This window comes from Choloepus didactylus, chromosome 3 (genome assembly GCF_015220235.1).
Source record: "Choloepus didactylus isolate mChoDid1 chromosome 3, mChoDid1.pri, whole genome shotgun sequence".
Classification (NCBI taxonomy): domain Eukaryota; kingdom Metazoa; phylum Chordata; class Mammalia; order Pilosa; family Megalonychidae; genus Choloepus; species Choloepus didactylus.
Window position 1 is genome coordinate 78,264,396 of NC_051309.1, and position 20,444 is coordinate 78,284,839.

The 20,444-nt window shown below is 33.8% G+C and overlaps 1 protein-coding gene across 1 annotated transcript; it reads left to right on the forward strand.

Annotated features, from left to right (window-relative positions):
* The first annotated feature begins 315 nt into the window (after nt 1–315).
* ALB (albumin) lies at nt 316–19,427 on the forward strand. Its single transcript, XM_037829957.1, has 15 exons — nt 316–468; nt 1,214–1,271; nt 2,155–2,287; nt 3,642–3,853; nt 6,246–6,378; nt 7,173–7,270; nt 8,746–8,875; nt 9,821–10,035; nt 11,232–11,364; nt 12,443–12,540; nt 13,772–13,910; nt 14,516–14,739; nt 17,170–17,302; nt 17,947–18,014; nt 19,271–19,427. The coding sequence occupies exons 1-14, from the start codon at nt 390–392 to the stop codon at nt 17,986–17,988; spliced, it is 1,827 nt and encodes a 608-aa protein (XP_037685885.1). The 5' UTR covers nt 316–389; the 3' UTR covers nt 17,989–18,014; nt 19,271–19,427.
* Nucleotides 19,428–20,444: the final 1,017 nt, after the last annotated feature.

Consider the following 20,444-nt stretch of genomic DNA (forward strand, 5'->3'; position numbering starts at 1 on the left):
TCATTTGGTTTGGTAAAAGTTTTGCAAATGTTGAAAACTAAAATGTTCAGATGGGGAGTCAAAGATAAAGAACCTGGTAATGAATAATACATACAAATCATTTAAACTCTCACCTAAAATTTGATAAGATGTTTTATATAACTTTGAAGAATTGGCAAAGTCTTGTGGAGAGACAATTCCAGATGGCAAACATACGCAAGGGATTTAGTCAAACAATTTTTTTTTTTGCAGGGATAGTATGAATTTTGTAATCAGTTAGGAGCCAATGAAATACAAAGATGAGTCTAGTTAATAATCTACAATTATTGGTTAAAGAAGTATATTAGTGTTAATTTCCCCGTGTTCATCCTACCTTTCTCTTCTATCAACTCCCACAAGCCTTTGGCACAATGAAGTGGGTAACTTTTATTTCCCTTCTCTTTCTCTTCAGCTCTGCTTATTCTAGGGGCATGGTTCGTCGAGAGGCAGGTAAGAATTCTCTTTTTTCTATTATTCAATATTTATTTTATTTTATTAGTAAAAGAAATTTCAGAAAACCTGTATCTTTAAAAAATTAAGGTTTCTTTTAGCATTTACTTTTAGAATGTGATGATATTTTGTATTCATGAAACCTTAGGAGGTTATCTTACTAGTATGTTTCCTTTCTAACATTTTAGGTAAAAAAAAGTGGTGAGAGTTGCTTGGTAACTGTAATTTTTCTTTTGCACATGAAGGAACCTTAGGCAGAGAGGCTTAAACCTCACAGAATAGAGTTGGAAATAGAATTCATAGTTTCAAATTCCCAAAGGCCCTACTCACTGTTCTATGCCCTACTCACTGTTCTATGCTTTATAAAAAATCAAAACCTGTATTGTTAATTTTATAAATAGAACTTGGATTTACATTTATTTTCATTTCAGATTATTCTCTCCATAGTTGTTAATAGACTCTATAAGAGCATCGGAATTTATCCAAGTTTGACTACAAAACTATAAACATTTAATGATTTTTTTCAAATAGTGTCATTGGTGACTGAATAATTCTTCAGTTGAAATGCAGGGAAATATGTCACCATCATCTTGAGATTTTCTGTAGGAATTAGAGTCTAATATTTTGGAGCAAATTAATAATCTAAATTGAATGGAGAGAAATAGAAAAAGTGGCATCATAACTGTTGTTTTCTTCGGTGTTTAAACAAATCTTACATTGTTCCATCCTCTTGCCCCCCCACTAGACAAGAGTGAGATTGCTCATCGGTTCAAGGATTTGGGAGAAGAAAATTTCAGAGGCCTGTAAGTGAAAATATTGAAAAGTCAAATTTAATGTTTCTCATAGCATTGATTATTCCTCTGAAGTTCTTATATAGCCCTGTCATCAGGGTCCATACTCTAGAACAGTACTGCCCAATAGAACTTTTCTGTATGGATGGAAATATTCTATATCAGTGTTGTCCAACATGGTAGCCATTGGCCGCATGTGGCTATCCAGCACTTTCAGCATGGCAGGTACAACTGAGAAACAAAATTTAAATTTTATTTAGTTTTAACTAATTTAAAATTTTAAACAGTCACATGTGGCTAAGGGTTACTGTACTAGACAATACAACCCTGGAATTCTTATATAACCTGCATGGGAGAAAGGACTTTAATATATGGCTCCTTTGGCAGTTCAGTTACTAAACCTCCTTTACATACATGGTTTCTCAGGAGCATTTTACTATTTTTTTAATCTAAAGAAAAATGAGATAGCCTATTTTTTAAAGGTTGATCTCATAGCCTGATTAAATGAGGTGTGTGTGATTTCTGTTTTTTGTTTGGTTGGTTGGTTGTTTGTTTTAAACAATTCCAAGGGCCGATGTAAAGCTCCTAGTCTTGATGATTTGATCTATTTAGAATACATTTTGCTTGCTTGCTCTATGCATGTGTATCTACTGACATGCCCACACATATATTTAAACACACTATCTGTGCCTAGAAAGTTACATATAACTTACATATAAGATAACATTGATATGAGGCCCCAGATAATATTCATATGAACCGGCTTTCTGGATAATAGTGAGAAAGATGTATAAAATATACAACATATACAGATACATGGTTTGCTCTCTAGCATAACAACCTGCTTCATATTGAAGTTACATTATGCTACATTTTTCTGTATCTTTTGTTTTAGGGCACTGGCTACCTTTTCTCAGTATCTCCAGAAGAACTCATTTGATGACCTTGTAAAATTAGTGACTGAAGTAACTGAGTTGGCAAAAACATGTGTTGCTGATGAGGCGGCTGAAAACTGTGGCAAGTCACTTGTAAGTACATTCTGATTTTGAAGAGTCTTTCTTTTATTTTAAAATAATCCTGGGTTTTTGCAATTATGGTTAATGACCAGGTTATTAAGAACATTTTTAAGCGACACCCAAAAGTGATATAGACTGATAAGTCATCGTTTCTTCTATGATGGAGGCATTCTAGCTATGCTCACAGCTTTAAAAACATTTCTTTATTCATACCACATACAGCCACTGTAGTGTACTTCAACAGCAATCTGTCATCTGTAAAAATCTCTTTTTAAAATTTGATGTTTGGTTTCTTTTCATAGAGGCTAAAAGTGATAACAATCTATGTGTGATCCTTACCTTCAGAAAGCACTTAATTCATTTTTTGTGCTAATGTTTTTTCACTTGGGTGAAAAAATAGTACCACTGTACATACCTCATCTTAGAGATATTTGCATTTGACATACAATAAGAAAAGCAGGGTCCTTGCTCATCTTGAAAACTTTGAATTTTTAGTATTCCCGGATAGGTCTTCAATATAAGAAGATGTTTATGTTTCTCTAACCACTCATTCTGTGTACATTTCTCTGGGGCAATGGCCATTTCTTGATTATCTCTGTAGTCTTCCTTCTTCCTATGTCTCTCTATACCTCTCCCTCAAAGCAGAATCGATTCTTTAATATCACACAATATAATGGTTCTAAATATGAGTTTTTAAAAACCCATTTTTGTTTAAAATATTAGTGAATTCTATCTATTTAGAGGAGTATGTTTTCCTCAAGGTTACAACTACTTTCACAATAAAAATTGATCAAGAAATAATTCATTTAATGGCATATGCCTTGGGGAAAATATTTCTAGAATAAAAAAGAGATATTTTAATGCAATAACTAAATTAATATGTAGTAGATTGTTACTCCTCAGTTTTTAATGGTATCTGTGAAACAACTGGGCCTCTCAAAAGGAGAAGATCAAATGAGAAGCCGTCTCTTTCCTCCCTAATGTAAATTCACCTGCTACTTAGAAGGTTATTTTGTTTTGATTTTTATTATAATGATCATTCTCCTAGCCTTTAGCCTCAAATGGAACTAGGATTAATGTAACACTTCTTAAAGCCATTGACCATCTTTCTTTCTTTTTATCCTTATGCCTTATTCACTGTAAGTAATAGTGTGACAGTTAATTCTTATGAAAATTACTCATAGATGGTCTAATCAAGGGATACTCTAAACCTGGCAGCAAAAGAGGAAGAGAATTATTTCTATGATAAACGTATTTATTTTCTAACCAAGTTTCACCAACATATTAAATTTTTTATACTGTTTTTTGGGTATAAAGAAAATTAAGTACTGCCTGGCAATTTTGAAGCCTGCTTGTTTCCATTTAGCACACTCTTTTGGGAGATAAAGCATGTTCAGTTGGATCTCTTCGTGAACTCTATGGTGAACTGGCTGACTGCTGTGGGAAGCAAGAACCTGAGAGAAACCAATGCTTCCTGAAACATAAAGATGATAACCCAGATCTCCCTCCATTCGCGAGACCAGAGGTTGCTGTCATCTGTGCTTCCTTTCAGGAAAATGAGGAGAAGTTTTTGGGACAGTAAGTAGCCAGTTGTTTAAGCTTCAAAATTAAAAATTATGAAATGGATTTATAAGTCAATTCTCATTGTAACTATCACCATAGCAAAAAACATTTTAACATAAATGCTCATAAGTCCTTGTTCTTATGCCAATTTTAAAAGAAGTAATGTTTGATACTACAAAATTCTACACAACAAAAAAATTGGGACCAAGACCTTTGGAGCTCACTGAAACAGGATATGATTTATATGAAACTATTTGAGATTGGCTTGTATTAAAATTAACTGTAAAGGCATATAGGTATTCTTGGGGAAATATTTTTTCAAATGATTCTTCTCATTTGCTTATGTTTGACTCACAATAACATAAATTTTCTGTTGTTGTTAGCATGAATAATAATATACAACCCTTACTATTAATACATTAATAAACTAAATAATAAGAATTTTTACTTAAAACATTATGGCTCAATTAAAAAATTTTATTAGAGAAGTTGTGGGTTTATAAACAATCATGTATAAAATACAAGATTCCCATATACCACCCTATTATTAACACCTTGCATTGGTGTGGTACATTTGTTACAATTAATGAAAGCATATTTTTATAATTGTGATATTGACTAGAGTCCATGGTTTAGCTTTGGGTTCACTATTTGTATAGAGCAGCTTTATGGATTTTTAAAAATTTTTATTCTATTACCATATGCACATCTAACATTCCCCCTTTTATCAAATTCACTTACACATTTCAGTGCTATTAATTATGTTTACACTATACGGTTTCAGTTTTAATCCTTTGATTTTTTTTTTTTTTTTTTGCCTTCTCTTTGCTTTCCCTCTCCTTTTCCTAGATGAACAACATTTCTAGTATTGACTTGAAAGGTTGATATCTTTGTAGCAATAGGGAAATTTTGCAAATCTAGGGCTATAAAATTTAAGTTCTCTACAAATTTAAAACCCAGGTAAAATGCAAAAAAAAAAAAAAATGGTTCTTTTCTCCTATCGGAGTATGTAGGCCAGAAGCTTGTTATTAGGTTCCCCATAATTTATTCTCTGGGATGTGTTCTATTTTCTGAGTAATCCTTTTACAGAATAGGAATTCAAATTAGAGTGTGGACTTGATAATAAGAAGTTGTTTCCATTTATATTAAATCTAGTAATTTTTTTCCTGGTATAAACCCTCCTTAAAGTACTGAAATAAGAAAAGGGGAAACTTTTGAATTTGAAGCTTAAATGACAAATACAATGCCTCTTTCCCTCTGTGAACTGCTAGAATTAAAACCACAAAACATATCAAATACACTATTTAGTCTACTTTCAAAGATACTCTGAATTCCATTTTAGAAATCTGAGATTTTAAAATAATAACTACATGCATGTTGGGAAACCCCATGTACAATTCCTGGTTTTTTCTAAGTGTCAGTGCAGGAAACATTTGACGCTTGTGTTTGTATCTCCTTTTGATGATTGCTGTACCGACCCATGTCATTTTGGGGAGTGGCGAAAAGAGATTTGAAATAAAAATGTTTAGAAATTAAAAAAAAAAGGAACTATATGCAAATATTGGCATTTAACTTTTTATGAGTATTCCAGAATGGCTCTAATTTTTCCATTCTTAGTTCAAGTTTATACCTGCAAATTGCATTTATATTTTTATGTAGTTGGAGCTTCCCTAAATTTCAAAAGTTGATTTTATAAGCACTTAATAGATTTCTATTAATTCATCAATGTAAATTATTTTTACGGTCTACCTCTGACAAAATCCTGAGACAGGCAGTTTGCTTTGACACAGAGATGAGGAAATTGAAAACCATTACATGTTCATAATATATCACATTATAATTGGCCATAGAAATCTTTTCTCTTGAAATTGTTGGGCTTACGAAATTTCAGAGTTTGAAGGGACGTTGGAAATCAACTTGCCTATTCTTTCCATTTTATAGATTAGGTAATTTTAGAGTCCCATAGATACTGATTTTCCGTAAATCACACAGCTAGTTAATATGGGATATCCTGAGTTCTCTTTCTTTTACATCACACAACTAATTAGAAATAAAGACTACAGGTTGCATTCAAGAGTAGTAGTTTCCTAAAGCTTGTGTAGGTATAGTTTTAGAATTGGGAGAGGGAAGGTATAATGATGCACATCTTTCTCTCCAGATAAGAACCAGTTAACTTCTTTGTAGTCATCAACATCGTATCACCAAAATTTAACCATATTTTGGTGGGTAGCTGACTTTCCTTATTTTCACCAACTTAAAGAATGGCAAAAGCAAGCTCAATCGTGTGGTGTATTAGATGTTTGACTTTGAATTTTAGAGGGTCTGTGGAGAATGTTGATTGTAATTGTTTCTCTAATACTGTCTACTACAGAAAAATGACTACTTGTTTTTCTTTTTTAAAATGTAGCTACTTATATGAAATTTCCAGAAGAAATCCTTTCTTTTATGCTCCAGAGCTCATTCACTACACTCACAGATATAAAGATGCTTTGAAAGAATGCTGCTCAGCTGAAGATAAAGCTGCCTGTCTGGCACCAAAGGTATTCCCCAAAAGAATAGAAGAATCTGTTCATATCAAATCTCAGATTTTGACCATTTTATGGCTAACTTTAGAGAACTTAAGACTCCAAACTTACCAGATGTGGTTAAAAAAAACCTCCCTCACACTTTCACCTTCCTTGAAGGCCTCTGACCTCTTCACTCCTCCTCTTAAGATTTGCCAAGGCTGATATAGTAGAGTAAATCACTATGTAGGTGTTTAATATTATAATGTTCATATAGTGTCACTACAGTGAAATACAGAAACTCATTTGTCAAATTGCGCAGTCAGGTGCCACAAGTTTTTATCCTTCTGTAAGCTTTTTAAATGGGGAGAGAACTCAGAATGGAAAATTTTACTGTAGCTGGAAGTCCAGGTTCATTCATTCTTTCCATCAATATTTTTCATGTATTGCATCCCCCCCTCTCCTTTTTAAGGGAATTTTTGTTGTTAGGAGAGTTGGTGGAGGAGAGATTGAAACAAATTATCTGCAAAATTAGGAAGTCAGCAAAGTTATCTTCCCTGGGATATTCATCTTCTTTGTTCTTCTGCTTTTCCTTTCAGTGCCCTTTTCCCTGTCAATGCCTCCATGCTAGTTTTTAACTACCTAGAGGCTTCCACCATGACTAAACTGATTTTTCCTCTTCCTGTATAGCAAAATATTTATTTGCCAAGAGTGAGTACCTGGGAATTTAGGTGTGAATCATCTCTTTAACATTTATTTTAGCATAGTCTCATCTGAGTTTTATGTAGAATTTCCTTTTTTAATTGTCCAAAATTATTTCTTTTTTGCAGTTGGAAAAGTTGAAGGAGAAAGTATTGTTTTCAGCTGCCAAACAGAGATTGAAGTGTTCCAATTTAGAAAAATTTGGAGAAAGGCCTTTCAAAGCATGGTAAGTATTTTTATTTCGTTTCTATCTTTAGAATGATGAAAATAATGATGGTTCAGTTTATAAAACAAAACTGCACATTTGTATGAGATATTACACAGCATCTCTTTGGTATCTAAAAGGTAGAAATTTTACAGAGGTGAAAATCAGAAATCAATGACAATTTGTCATTGTTTTTTATTTATCTTATTTTTTCTAAGTAGTCAAATAATTTAGAGGATGATGTCTTTTTTGTCTTTCAGTACAAATGGACAAGTATTTAAATTCTCATTTTATTAATAAAGACTGAGGATCTTATTCTAATGCTCCTTTATTTTCATAGAGTTGTAGTCAAGGCTTTTTATTCAATTTTATCTTTCCCCCAGTGTTCTGGAACTGTCTGCCTGCCCTTTTATGGTCCTGAAATTAAATTTACCCATCCATTAAGTCAAGGTTACTCCTCTCATTGTCTCATAGCTCCAGCTCTGCTCTTAATCTCTTGTTTTTGCCTGGGCTTCTGTACTGATATTGCTTAACTGGTTCTAGTAGCATCCTTCAATATTTGAACCAAGAAAATACTATCTCCTCAACCCTGACCTATTCATCAGCAATGAATCACAAAGAACAGTAGATAAAACAATAAAAATAAACATTATGCTTGTTTTATAGAAACTTTCAATTGAACTATCTTGGGACACTACCCAATGCCTGTCATACCTACCACCCACAACACCCAAATCAACCAACTAGATAAACAAAAAAACTCCAACATGAATTGATACACAGTGAAGCAGACTATGATTGGTTGTAGGGAAGACGTCTCTTTTATCAGAATTAGAAGACTGAAATGACTTGGGAAAGAACAAGGATATCAACCCTTTACATCTTGTCATAGAGCACAGCAATTGTGCTGGATCAATTCCTTGGCAAAAGCATGCTCAATAAAAGCTCTGTGGAGTTTACAGAACCATCTCAGAGATGTTTAGAAGTAAAGAAGAATGTTTTAACTGATTAAAAAAAGATAACTGGAGTTTCTATAGTACGTCCCAGTATATAAAATGCTTCATATGCATTATCTGATTTAATCTGTCCCTTGATTTAGCATGCTGTTGTAACTGCGGAGACTGAAGTTCAGAGAAGCTAAGTTGCTTGTCTAAGATCACACTGCTAATAAGTGACAAAGCCAGGTCTTAGAGTCAGATCTGGGCTCCAAAGCTGAACTCACATCATTCTTTCAGAATCCATCTTTGATTTCTGCTTTTAAGAACCACTAGACTTCTAACCATCATGTATACTCTTACAATGAATAATTCTGTCCTAAGCAAAAAAAGACAATAATTTTGTTCAGAATTAGCACAAAAAGAAGAACTAATGAACTTTACAAATTATTTCTATATGTTTGTTTTGAATTTCCTCATTATATAAATAGTATTTTTCTAGTGGTCTCACATAAAATAGTGCAGGTTAATATTTTTCTTGATGGAATTTTCTTTTTTTAGGGCAGTAGCTACTATCACCCAGAGCTTTTCCCATGCTGACTTTGCAGAAATTACCAAGCTAGTGACAGATTATACCAAAATCAACCAGGAATGCTGCCAAGGTGACCTGCTCAAATGTGCAGATGACCGGGTAAGAATTGTTAATACATTCTTTGGTGGTTTACGTGGTTAAGTTGGTAGAATGATTATGTTTAGTATCACCTGTGACAGATGAGGATGGATTGAGAGTGCCTCCTATCTTCCCATCTGCTCCATCTCCAAGCTTTTCCTGCCTGTGGTACCTTATTTTACCTATTTATCCCATTCAGTAAATGACCTGCTAAGCTTATTCGCTGATTTGCAACCCCGTTCAGTCATATTTTTAACCGAGAATCGATGCTTTACCTGAACAATGCTTTTTAGAATCTACAAAGGTAGATTTCTAAGGATATTTTTGGGTGGTGGGTAGGGTACCCAAAAGAGACCTTTGGTAATTATATAATCTGCTCACCACTTAATTAACTATGTGTGTTTAACACACAAATATTTGACATGATAGCTCTTTTCCCCCAAATTCTAATTTTTTCTCTATTTCTTGAAAGATAAAAAATATGATCAAATACCAGAATCTTAATCTCTCATGACACATTCTGGAAAATTTAAGGCAGATAATTTATATGTGTAAGTATGGCCTTTGACTATGACCTTGACCAACTTTTCAAAAACTTCTCATACTTTTTTTAGTTATTTGGTTTCAAAATATCTGCACTCCATTTTGTGAGAATATTTAGAAAACAGCATTAAGTTCAATGAAAAAAGTTTTTTTGTGCCTTAACATAGAAATATAAAGTTAAACAAATGACTGGTATAGGCACCTATTATTGACTTGTGTTTTTTGATTAAGTGGGAATGTTTCAGTATTCCCATCAGAGTCCCCAGTCTAGATCCCAGACTGAGAGTAAGTTCACAGAAAGCGTTTTGTACACACATAGGGTCTTAGAATACAATGAATGTATTCTGCCAATGTAATACAGGTCTAGGAGAATGTGTAGCAAGGTCAACTTATATTGAACAATCTGCATTAATTTGTTTATAGGAGGATCTTGTCAAGTATATATGTGAAAATCAAGGCTCAATCTCCAATAAACTCAAGCAATGCTGTGATAAACCCTTGTTGGAAAAATCCCACTGTATTCTTGAAATAGAAAAAGATGACTTGATTGCTGACCTGCCTGCATTAACTACTGATTTTGCTGATGACAAAGAAGTTTGCAAACACTATGCTGAGGCGAAAGATGTCTTCTTGGGCACGTGAGTGGAAAAGGAACTATCTTTTCAGAGCTTTTATATGGCCTCACAGAAATGGACTAGGCTTCCTTTTGGAGTTGCTACAGATTTCATAATGCCCAGAATGCTTCTTCATCTTTTCCCTCTCCCAGCCTTTAAAATTATTTTTAAAATTTAAGTAATTTAAAAATTGTCAAAAAATAGTAGATGCTCATGACAAAAAGCTCAACCAATACAGAAAAGTACAAAGTAAGAAATAAAAGTTCCCTACCTAAACCCCATTCCCCATTTCTTAGTCCTTAGAGACATTTCTGGAAATTTCTTTCTAGAAACATTTTATGTATATGGAAATATATGCATATCATTTATTCAAAGAGTGTTTCTTGAATACCTATAATATATTTGTGTGTGTATATAATGTTTATGTGTGTGTATATATAAAATGACTAGCAACAAAGAATTGTAAAAAGAAGCATGGCGTCTACTACCAGATAATGTATATTTGGTTATGAAGACCAGATGTTCAGTGGCAGGGCAAGGCAGAGTGCAATTAAATGCTAAAATTAATGATTCTCTATAGGCATTAAGTATATGATAAACCTTGCATTTTTGCTGTTGGGTTATGATAGTATCCTATGTACTAAATAATACTTCATAAAATGATATACCCTGTTAAAGTTCACCTATACAGAGAAGAAAATTAAAAATTTAACAATACATCTATCTGTCTATCTATTTATCACTCATTTAAGCATAAGCATCCAGAATCCCATGAGTGGAGTTGAGACTAAATATGTAACTCAGAACCTTTTTGAGGTATAGTCCAAATCAAACAAAATATACATAATAATAACAGGTATTATTCATCAAATATTTAGTATGTGCCAGTGTGGATTTTGCATAGATTAATGTAATTTTATACTCACATCAACCTAGCTTATGAGATTGATACCATTATTATTCACTTCTACATAGGAAGAAACTAAGGCTCCTATAGTTTTAAATAGTCACCTAAGGTGATATAGTAAAATAAGTGGAAGAAGCAGGATTTGAACCCAGAAAGCCTTAACTTTGGATCCCAAGCCTCTAGGCATTAAACTTTTCTGCATGGGGTTCAATCAAATTCAGACTTTTGGAATATGAATTAAATGTGAAATTAGTTATGTGATTTAGCTTAATAATTTGTCCAACTAAATCTACTTCATTTTCATTTTAATTAGGTTTTTGTATGAGCTCTCAAGAAGGCACCTTGACTTCCCTATCACATTGCTGTTGAGACTTGCTAAGATATACGAAGCCAAACTAGAGAAATGCTGTGCCACCGCTGATCCTCATGCATGCTATTCCAAAGTGGTAGGTTTCTTGCAGGAAAATTTGCTCTTTGATGATTACAATAATGAGAAATACAAATAATGCAAGAATGTGAAGTGACATTTAGTATGATTTCAGCCTTTTCTTGAAATGGCTTTTAATTCTGTGCTCCTAAACATTATAAGAGAAATGACCTTACATAGAATGGTTAATAAAACCTAGAATAATTAGTCTAGAAAAGAATGATCTGAAGAGGGTGATCTCTAATTTCACAAAATCTTGACCATGGCTTTTCTCTTTTCACACTCCTGAAGACAAAATAAGATAAAGTAAACTTAAATGTTAATTAAAAGAGACAACTTAGATAATAAAGAAAATTTCCTTAATTCCATGATTTATTGAGTACTAGAATTAATATCTTAAGCTGTGTAATCTACTTGTTTGGAAAATTTTCAAATCTTTTGGAGAAGGTTTAGGTATGGTTTTGCAACAAAGTAAGGACACGAAAGTGTTCTGGAGGATTTTTAGGGTACCTTCAAGCTTATACAATGATTTCCAAACTATTCAGAATCAGAGGAAAGTCATTCTTTCTTCTACCAGGAACCTGCCATTTTCCAGGCACCATGCTGGCACCCATGACCAAGGCAAAAATCTCTCATGTAGGAGAGCTCAGGATCCAGCTGAAGAGATGACTTAATAATAATAGCTATCATTTAATGAGCTTTTACTATGTGCTAGGCACTGCTTTAATTTCACTAGCCCAGTTGGTTCACAGAGCAATTCTGTGAAATGGCTACTACCAGTAGTCTCATTTTACCATTGAGGATTCTGAAGCTTAGAGATGGTAAGTAGAGTTGCACAACCAGAAAATGAATCAGATGGTCTGACAAAAATACCAGCAGTCAGACTGAGAGCTGAAATATTCTTAACTGTGTACACCATATAGCCTCGCTAAATAAAATAAATAGTTTGGATGCAATATGATAGATTTGGCATAAAATGTCTATTCAGGGTGGCTTTGAGCAGAAAGGAGAGAGGATCTCATTCTGCCTAGAGGGGTGAAAAAGACCTGCATCCGATTTTCAGATGGAATACCATGAACAATTCTTTCATCTTTCAGTTTGATGAATTTCAACCTATTATTGATGAGCCGAAGAATTTAGTCAAACACAACTGTGAACTTTTTGAACAGCATGGAGATTATGGCTTCACAAATCTGTAAGTATTTTGATTTTCTGGTTAATTTTTTTTCTAGATTAATTTATAATTATTTAAGATTTAGTATATGGCCATCTATCAGAACTTTTCATCATGCAAATAGAGTATATATTTTTAATCGCTCACCATTGAGAAAGACATAAAAGGACTGGAGAAGAAGAAATAAAATATTTGATGAGATGGAGAGGCCCATATTTGAGTGCAGTCTAAAAAATTGGTCTCTTGAGACTGGGAGTATATGCTGTTAAGGAAAAGACAGAATCTTGGGATTTAGGTCTGGGGATGCTCCTTGGAGGTTCAAGTGCAATTTATGAACCACAACAAGAAAAGACAATACTTTATGGGGCAGGGAGTAGAAGGATTTGAATAGCAGTAGCTCCAGTTGTAATTGTAGGCTGAAGACAAAAATACAATAAATTAATTTAGTTACTTCTGTGAATATCAGAATCATGATGGGCAGTTTGAGGAAAGAGTGGATGTTTGGGAGATGCACCTAATCTTCGACAATGACAGCGTTGTTTTCATATAGAATTTCTCTCCATAGCAGTGTCAATGACTGAATGGCCTCATGGACTAATGGTCCTGTCTAATAGAACCTTTTTCATGGAGGTAAAGGCAAAAAGGGACACATCATTCAGTAGATATTTATTGTACAGTTTATACTTGTTAGCACTCCTTTGATGGTAGGGATACAGCAGTGAACAAGACATAGTCTCTTCCCTTAATAGATTACAACCTACATTTACTTTCAACAATGATGGGGATTCTTAATAAATGACCATGTGCTGGACAATGTGTCAGGTTAATTGCATATTTTACTTCTTATAAATTTAATCCTTGCTCTGTTCCCATTGAGTCAGGTATATTTCCTCCCGTTTTATAGTTGAGAAAATTCACTCGTATCTTTTGGGTTTAGCACAGTGCTGATACATTTTAAGCTCTCAGTTGGTGTTTATTGAAAGAAACAATTAATAAATACATTAATGCTACTGAATTATGATAGGTTAGTCACCTTTCTAAGATTGTATGGCACAGATGGAATCCAAAGCTAAGTCTAATGAGTTGCTGAGGACAAGATCTTCCCCCTATGCTGCCCTGCCACCTTGGAGATGGAGATAATTTTATAAAGGGAAAATAGTTGATTTTGGCCAAGTGTTCTCTGCTTGATTAACCATGTTAGAAAGAGACTGTTCCTCACCTGGTTGAAAACAGATGGGCTATTGTGTTTCAGGCTCCTAATACGTTACACCAAGAAATTCCCTGAGGTATCAGCTCCAACTCTTGTGGACATCTCAAGAAGACTAGGAAAAACAGGCACCCGGTGTTGTAAGAAACCTGAATCAGAGAGACTGTCTTGTGTTGAGGAGTATGTGAGTATTTTAAAACATAAACACAATTAAGTTCATACTGATTAATGTTTGCCTTTAGATATTGACAAAGCTAACTTTCGGAAGCAAGGATGGGCTACAATTGTGTGTGAGTGTGTGCGTGTATTGGGGTGGTGGTAATGGAAGCCAGGACTTGGGCACCTGTATTATCCTGACCACCAAAGTAATGCTTTAGATAAGATCTCAAAGATGATAAATTGCTTTGAAAAAAATCTCCACGAATTTTCATTGCTTAACAATAGCGTCCTGGCATTTTCTACATATTCAATTTCTTTGGGGTTTTGTTCTTCAAGGTCTCAATACAAGACTGTTTCCTCCCCACTTCAACATATCTCTCAGGGCTGACATCAAATTATTTTCATCATCAATTATTTTCCCAAATGTATTACTGTCAAATTGCAGACATTTTTCTTTAAAAGAGGACTTTTAAAAGTCCTTTGTTATTTGTAGTCTTGAAGATAAGCAAATCAACCTTAAATGTCGCCTGGTAAAATATAACACTTCTTTTGGTCCATTGGAAAGTAGTAGTTCATGGAAATCTTTCAGCTTTGCTTCTTTTGAATTCTTCTCTTCTGCCTGTTCTTTAGCTGAACTTGATCCTGAACCGTCTGTGTGTGCTGCATGAGAAGACACCAGTGAGTGAACAGGTCACCAAATGTTGCACGGAGTCCTTGGTGAACAGGCGACCATGCTTTTCTGCTCTGCCACCTAAGGAAGATTATGTTCCCAAAGAATTTAACCTTGCAACATTCACATTCCATGCAGATATATGTGAACTTTCTGAGGAAGAGAAACAAATTAAGAAACAAGTGTAAGGAATATTTCATTATTGCATGCTTTTGTAGTCTTGATAGTGAGAACTGTCAATTGAAATGAGCAACATTTTTTGAAGTAGTGATTATATTCCTTAGAGAAAAGTATTTAAGTATTAACGATATTAAGTTGGTAAAAGCATCGAGAATAAGACACATAGCTTATTTTTCCTTAATTAGAAACTGTACTATAATCTTGCCTAAAATGATTTATAATAATCTATGGATAAAGAGTCATAGTAGAACAATATCATAGGCCAGTATCGTAGGTCCAGTAGAAGAACCTGAAAATTTTACTGATGCATTTGTGTAGATGGCAAATTAGTTGATAGAAATTGTAGGACAACTTATTTCAGGACATGAAAGGCTTTTTAAAATTTGTTCTATTGTGAACCCAGAGGCTAGACAAACCCCCAAGATGTGACTTTTAGGGATAGAACATGGATAAACGAATCTAGAAAAGCGAGTTTTGAGGCTAAGCTTCCTATTGTTGTCATAAGGTGTTAGAATTTCATGAATTTAGCAGTATAAATTTAGTGGACTATGATCATGGCCATAAACTTAAGAGTAATATTGCAAAACCTATTATGCCCACATGGTTTTCTCTTTGGCATTGTTGATTCTGAAGAGAACCATTAGTTCCCATAAGTCCCTCCTTTTTTTATTAGAGAAGTTGTAGGCTTACAGGAAAATCATGCATAAAATACTTACAATACAGAGTTCCCATAAACCCCCTCCATCACTAACACCTTGCACCGGTGAGACATATATACATACATATGCACACACGTATATATGGAGCTTAAACATAGCAAACCTCTTTATTTCAAGTAAATTTCTGTGTGCAAATGTCTTAAAAGATGAAAAATGCCATTATGCATCTTTTTTTTTTTAGCAAAATGGTATCCTCCATGTTATTGTTGCAAAATACTGTGTGCTGATGACTAACTGGATGAAAATATCATGTTACCTTTTTGTCCTTGGAAATATATTGTTCCTTCATTGATTCTTTCTTTCTCAAATTTTTTTGATTAGAGAAATTACAGGTTTACATGAAAAAATCATGTAAAAAATACAGCGTTCCCATATACCACTCCCTCATTATTAACTCTTTGCATTAGTGTGGTACCTTTGTTACAATCAATGAAAGAATATTAAATTTGTAGTATTTGTGGTTGTAACTATAGTTCATAGTTTACTTAGTTTAAATAGTGTTTTTCCCATATACCACCCTATTATTAACACTTGCATTTAGTGTGGTACATTTGTTATAATTCATGAAAGATCTTTTTATAATTGTACTATTAACTATAGTGCATTGTTTATAATAGGGCTCACTGTGTTGAACAGTCCTATGTTTTCTCTTTTAATTTTTATTCTAGTAACCTTTATATAACCTAAAATTTCCCCTTTTAACCACATTCACATATATAATTCAGTGCTGTTCATTACATTTAAAATGTTATACTGCCATCACCACCATTCATTTATAAAACTTTTCAATCCAAATAGAAATGCTATACAAATTAAGCATTAACTCTCCATTCCCTACCCTCAACCTAGCCCCTAATAAGCTATATTCTAGATTCTAACTTTATAAGTTTGCTTATTCTAATTATTTAATATCAGTGAGATCACACAATATTTGTCCTTTTGGGTCTGGCTTATTTCATTCAACATGGTGTTTCTAAGGTTCATCCATGTTGTTACATGAACCAGAACATCATTCCTTTTTAATGTTGAATAATATTCCATTGTATGTATATCACATTTTGTTTATCCATTCATTGGTGGATGAACACTTGGGTTGCCTTTTGTCTCTTGGAAATTGTGAGTAATGCCACTACAAACATCGATGTGCAAATATCTGTTCAGGTCCCTGCTTTCAATTCTTTTTTGCACCAGAAAGTTTTGATAGGCTTATTTCCTATAGCTTCCTCACTGTTACACTTTGAATGGGGAAAATTTCAAATGCCTATATAAAGATTCTCAGTTGAAAACTTTTAAAATTAAGTCCAAAATAATTAAGTTTTTAAAGGTCATTTTTTAGCTCTTAATTCAGCTAAAAAATTCAATATGGTATAACTTCCCAAATGTCAATCATGTATAAATACAACTATATAATCCTTTCTAGAGTTTCACCAAAAAGCAATGGGCCTTTTCTTTTGTTATGTATCTGATATTACACAAGATGCTAAACAATTTACATTAGTTATCTCATTTGATCCTTCCACTGACCCTATGTTGGGTTTTATTATTCCCAATATGCAGATGAGAATACTGAGGCTTAAACTGGTATGTCTGGGCTTCAAACCCAGAGTTGTCTGGATCCAAGACTTAAAATCTTAAAACAACAGCATCGTGCTCCTTACCGTCTCCATTTTTCTTTGTGTGAGTGGCTTGTCTTTTGTTCTTTCATTCAACTGCAGCGTACTTGTTGAGGTGTTGAAGCACAAGCCCAAGGCAACAGATGAACAACTCAAAACTGTTAAGGAAAAAGTCACAGGTTTTCTAGACAAATGCTGCCATGCTGTAAACAAGGAAGCTTGTTTTACTGCGGAGGTACTGGACTTGTCTTCATTTAAAGATATCTAATTTCTGTTGCTTCAGCATTTGATCAGGTTAGGGCTTAGGGGTTTATAAATCTGAAGGGTGCTCTATACATACAGAACAGGATTCGTATTCTATACACACTTGTCTTAGAAAATGACTTAAATGGTTTTTTGTTTTTATTTGCTACTGTCTGCAGCATATTATTAAATTTTCATAAAATCTGTTTCCAAAACTATGATATTTGTGAATAGAGATAGAAATATTTATAAGGCCTAAAATGTTTGACTAGAAACAGCATTAAGCAAAAACATTCATTAATTTAACTATTTTCTTGAAAAAGCTGGTTAGTGATTAGTTGATTCTGAGGGCTTGATTTTAGAGTTAGTGATCTAATGTAAGTTTGTATTTAAGTGTATGAATCATTTAATATTTTCCTCTATGGTTTGACAGTAATTTTTTTTTTTAAATTTATTTCTTAGAGGGGCAATGGATGTCAGTCAGCTTTCTTCTAGGGGTTCCAGTATTGAATTAGAATTAATGTGAAGTATGCATATGGAAGCTCTTTGCAATCACCAATGACTGTATAAATGTTAATTTTTTATCCTAACAGTAATGTTAATACTTTCTTACATATATCATTTCTTTGTATTCAGGGTACAACATTCACTGATGAAATTCGAGCTCTTCTAGTTTAAAAACAACACAATCACAAGCTTCCTAGGTAACTATACTTTGGATTTTTTAAATAAGTAGTTATAATTATTATGAAAATTGCAAAGATTTTATGGACAATTTGTCAAGAGCCATATAGACCAGCTCCTACCACTGTTCTAAGTTTGTTATATGTATTAGCTTACTTTTTTCACAAAAGAGTTATGTGCTCTTACCATTATTATAGTACCCAACTCATATTTTGTAGATGGGAAAATTAAGGCACAGGTGGTTAAGTAACTTACCCAAGGATCAACCAGAGAGTGAGAGGTGAAGCCAAAATGCAAAATTAGTTTGCAGAGATGGTGAGTTAACTACTGTGCTATTCAGATTTGTCTGACAAAGTTCACAGAGTAGTCCAAGTGACAGCTCTGCAGTAGAGTATTTAGATATTAGGCTGAACCACATAAGTGCATTTTTAAAGTTAAAAACAATGGAATATCAACAATTTCATATCATTCAACTTAATAATTCAATAACAAATTCCTCTCATTGAAGAATATGATGGATCTACCTTATGTGGGCTTCCACATTATGCTGATGTATCAACATCCTGAGCTTTGATAAAATTGTTCTTCTTATGCCAAAAAGGCCCCCTTCAAAACTTAGATGATTGAACATAAACGTGCTTCACTCACTTTGATTTTAATGTTTTTTTTGGGGGGGTGGAATTAAAAAAATAGAATGAATTATCTTGTTTTAAAGGGGTTGTCAAAGTATTTTTTAGCTTGAATTATTTTCATATTTTCCAAACTGACTGTGATGTCTATTTCATCACTAGATTTTAACTTTGTCTTTGCCCATATGATAATTCCTTCATGTGCATTCAGGGAAGGAAGGAACTTTGTATGTCTACCAATTGGGTCATTTCAAAAAGTGACTTGTTGTAGCCCTAAATGTCAAGGTTTTCTTCCTGAATTTGAGAAGACACTTTTCTTGATTGTAATTAACTTAGGTTAGGTGTTAAAGTGCTTAGTAAATGAACTCAGGAGAGACGTGGCTTTGAAAACCTGTGGCTTGAAGCCTGAGGAGTCTGACGACATTGATGATGAAGGGGGCACTTTATAACATCTACCAGTGGGACCTCTCTCCAAGCCCAACAGGAGAATTCCGAGGTCATAAGTCTAGGATAAGCTTAAATTATTTTCATTCGTGGGAACGGCAGAAAATTCTAAGCAATTTGGTATATCTTCTAACAGATTTGAAAAATACGTTTACAAACAGCCATTTACAAACAGCACTTAAATTTGTCCTTTTGTTTTTCAGCCTACCCTGAAAATAAGACAGAGATGAACACTCAGAGCTTTCTCAACTGTTTTTCTTTTCTGTTGATGTAACACCGACACCCTAAGAAACAGAAATTTCTTTGAATATTTTGTTTCTTTTCTTTATGCTGCAATTAATAAAAATGAAAAGAATCTAACATAATGGACCTGGACTGTTATTCTCCAAAGGTGTATTTCCATCATGAAACTTTTGTGGGTTTTATGAAGGTCCCACTGTTCTCTCTTTCTCCAACAGAGAACTGCTAGTTCCTCATGGGTGAATTAATGAAAACAACCATTCATATTCTTCTGAGTTGTGGACTATAAGAATTCAAAGTAATATTTTAATATTATGATAATTCTAATAAAAGAACAAAAACTATGGTATAGGCAAAGCATATAAACATGACTTTTCCTTACTTCCTTACAACTGGGGACTCTATAAGAAATGGGAGGGACAAAAAAGATAATAGAAATTATTGTAAAGGTAGTTAATAGAAATGAAAATAAAAAGTGACCCTAGAAGAAATTTAACCCAATTTAGGATGACGTGCATGAAAAGTATAAGAAATTAGGGACGAGTGGATTAGGAGATCTGGAGGAAGATACTGTAAAGAGTAATTAAAGGATATTGAATTGATATTGTATAGGAGCTGGAGGGTGAAATTTCCTTGTGAAAAACTAAAATGTTATACCCAGCAGTGGGCCTCTTTTCCCTGTTCCCCGAGGTAACCACTAACAGTTTGGTGCGCATCCTACCAGACTTTGTCAATGAATTTGCATATTTATTAGTCATTTATAGAACTATTGGTTTGTCTATTTTTTTTTTTTATTTTTATAGAATTGGTTTCAGAGTGTACATGCTATTTTGCAACATGCTTATCTTGTCCTTGATGCTTTATAATTTTATATTAAGTATGATGTTGGCATAAGGTTCTGGTACCAAGTTAGAAAAGTGTCCTTCCATTCCTGGAATGTTAAGTAGCACATCCCTATCCCTACCCAACCCTGACTTCTGGCCTCTCACTGACTGTATCAAATACCTTCACAGGTCAGTGGCAATCATCAAAGGGGTTGAGGGTCCTGAAAGGGGAGAAATGAAGATCGTGGACCCTGGCTGGTCCAAGGCACCAGCAGACAGGGAATTTCGAGTAAGGCACTTCCACTAACCAGCA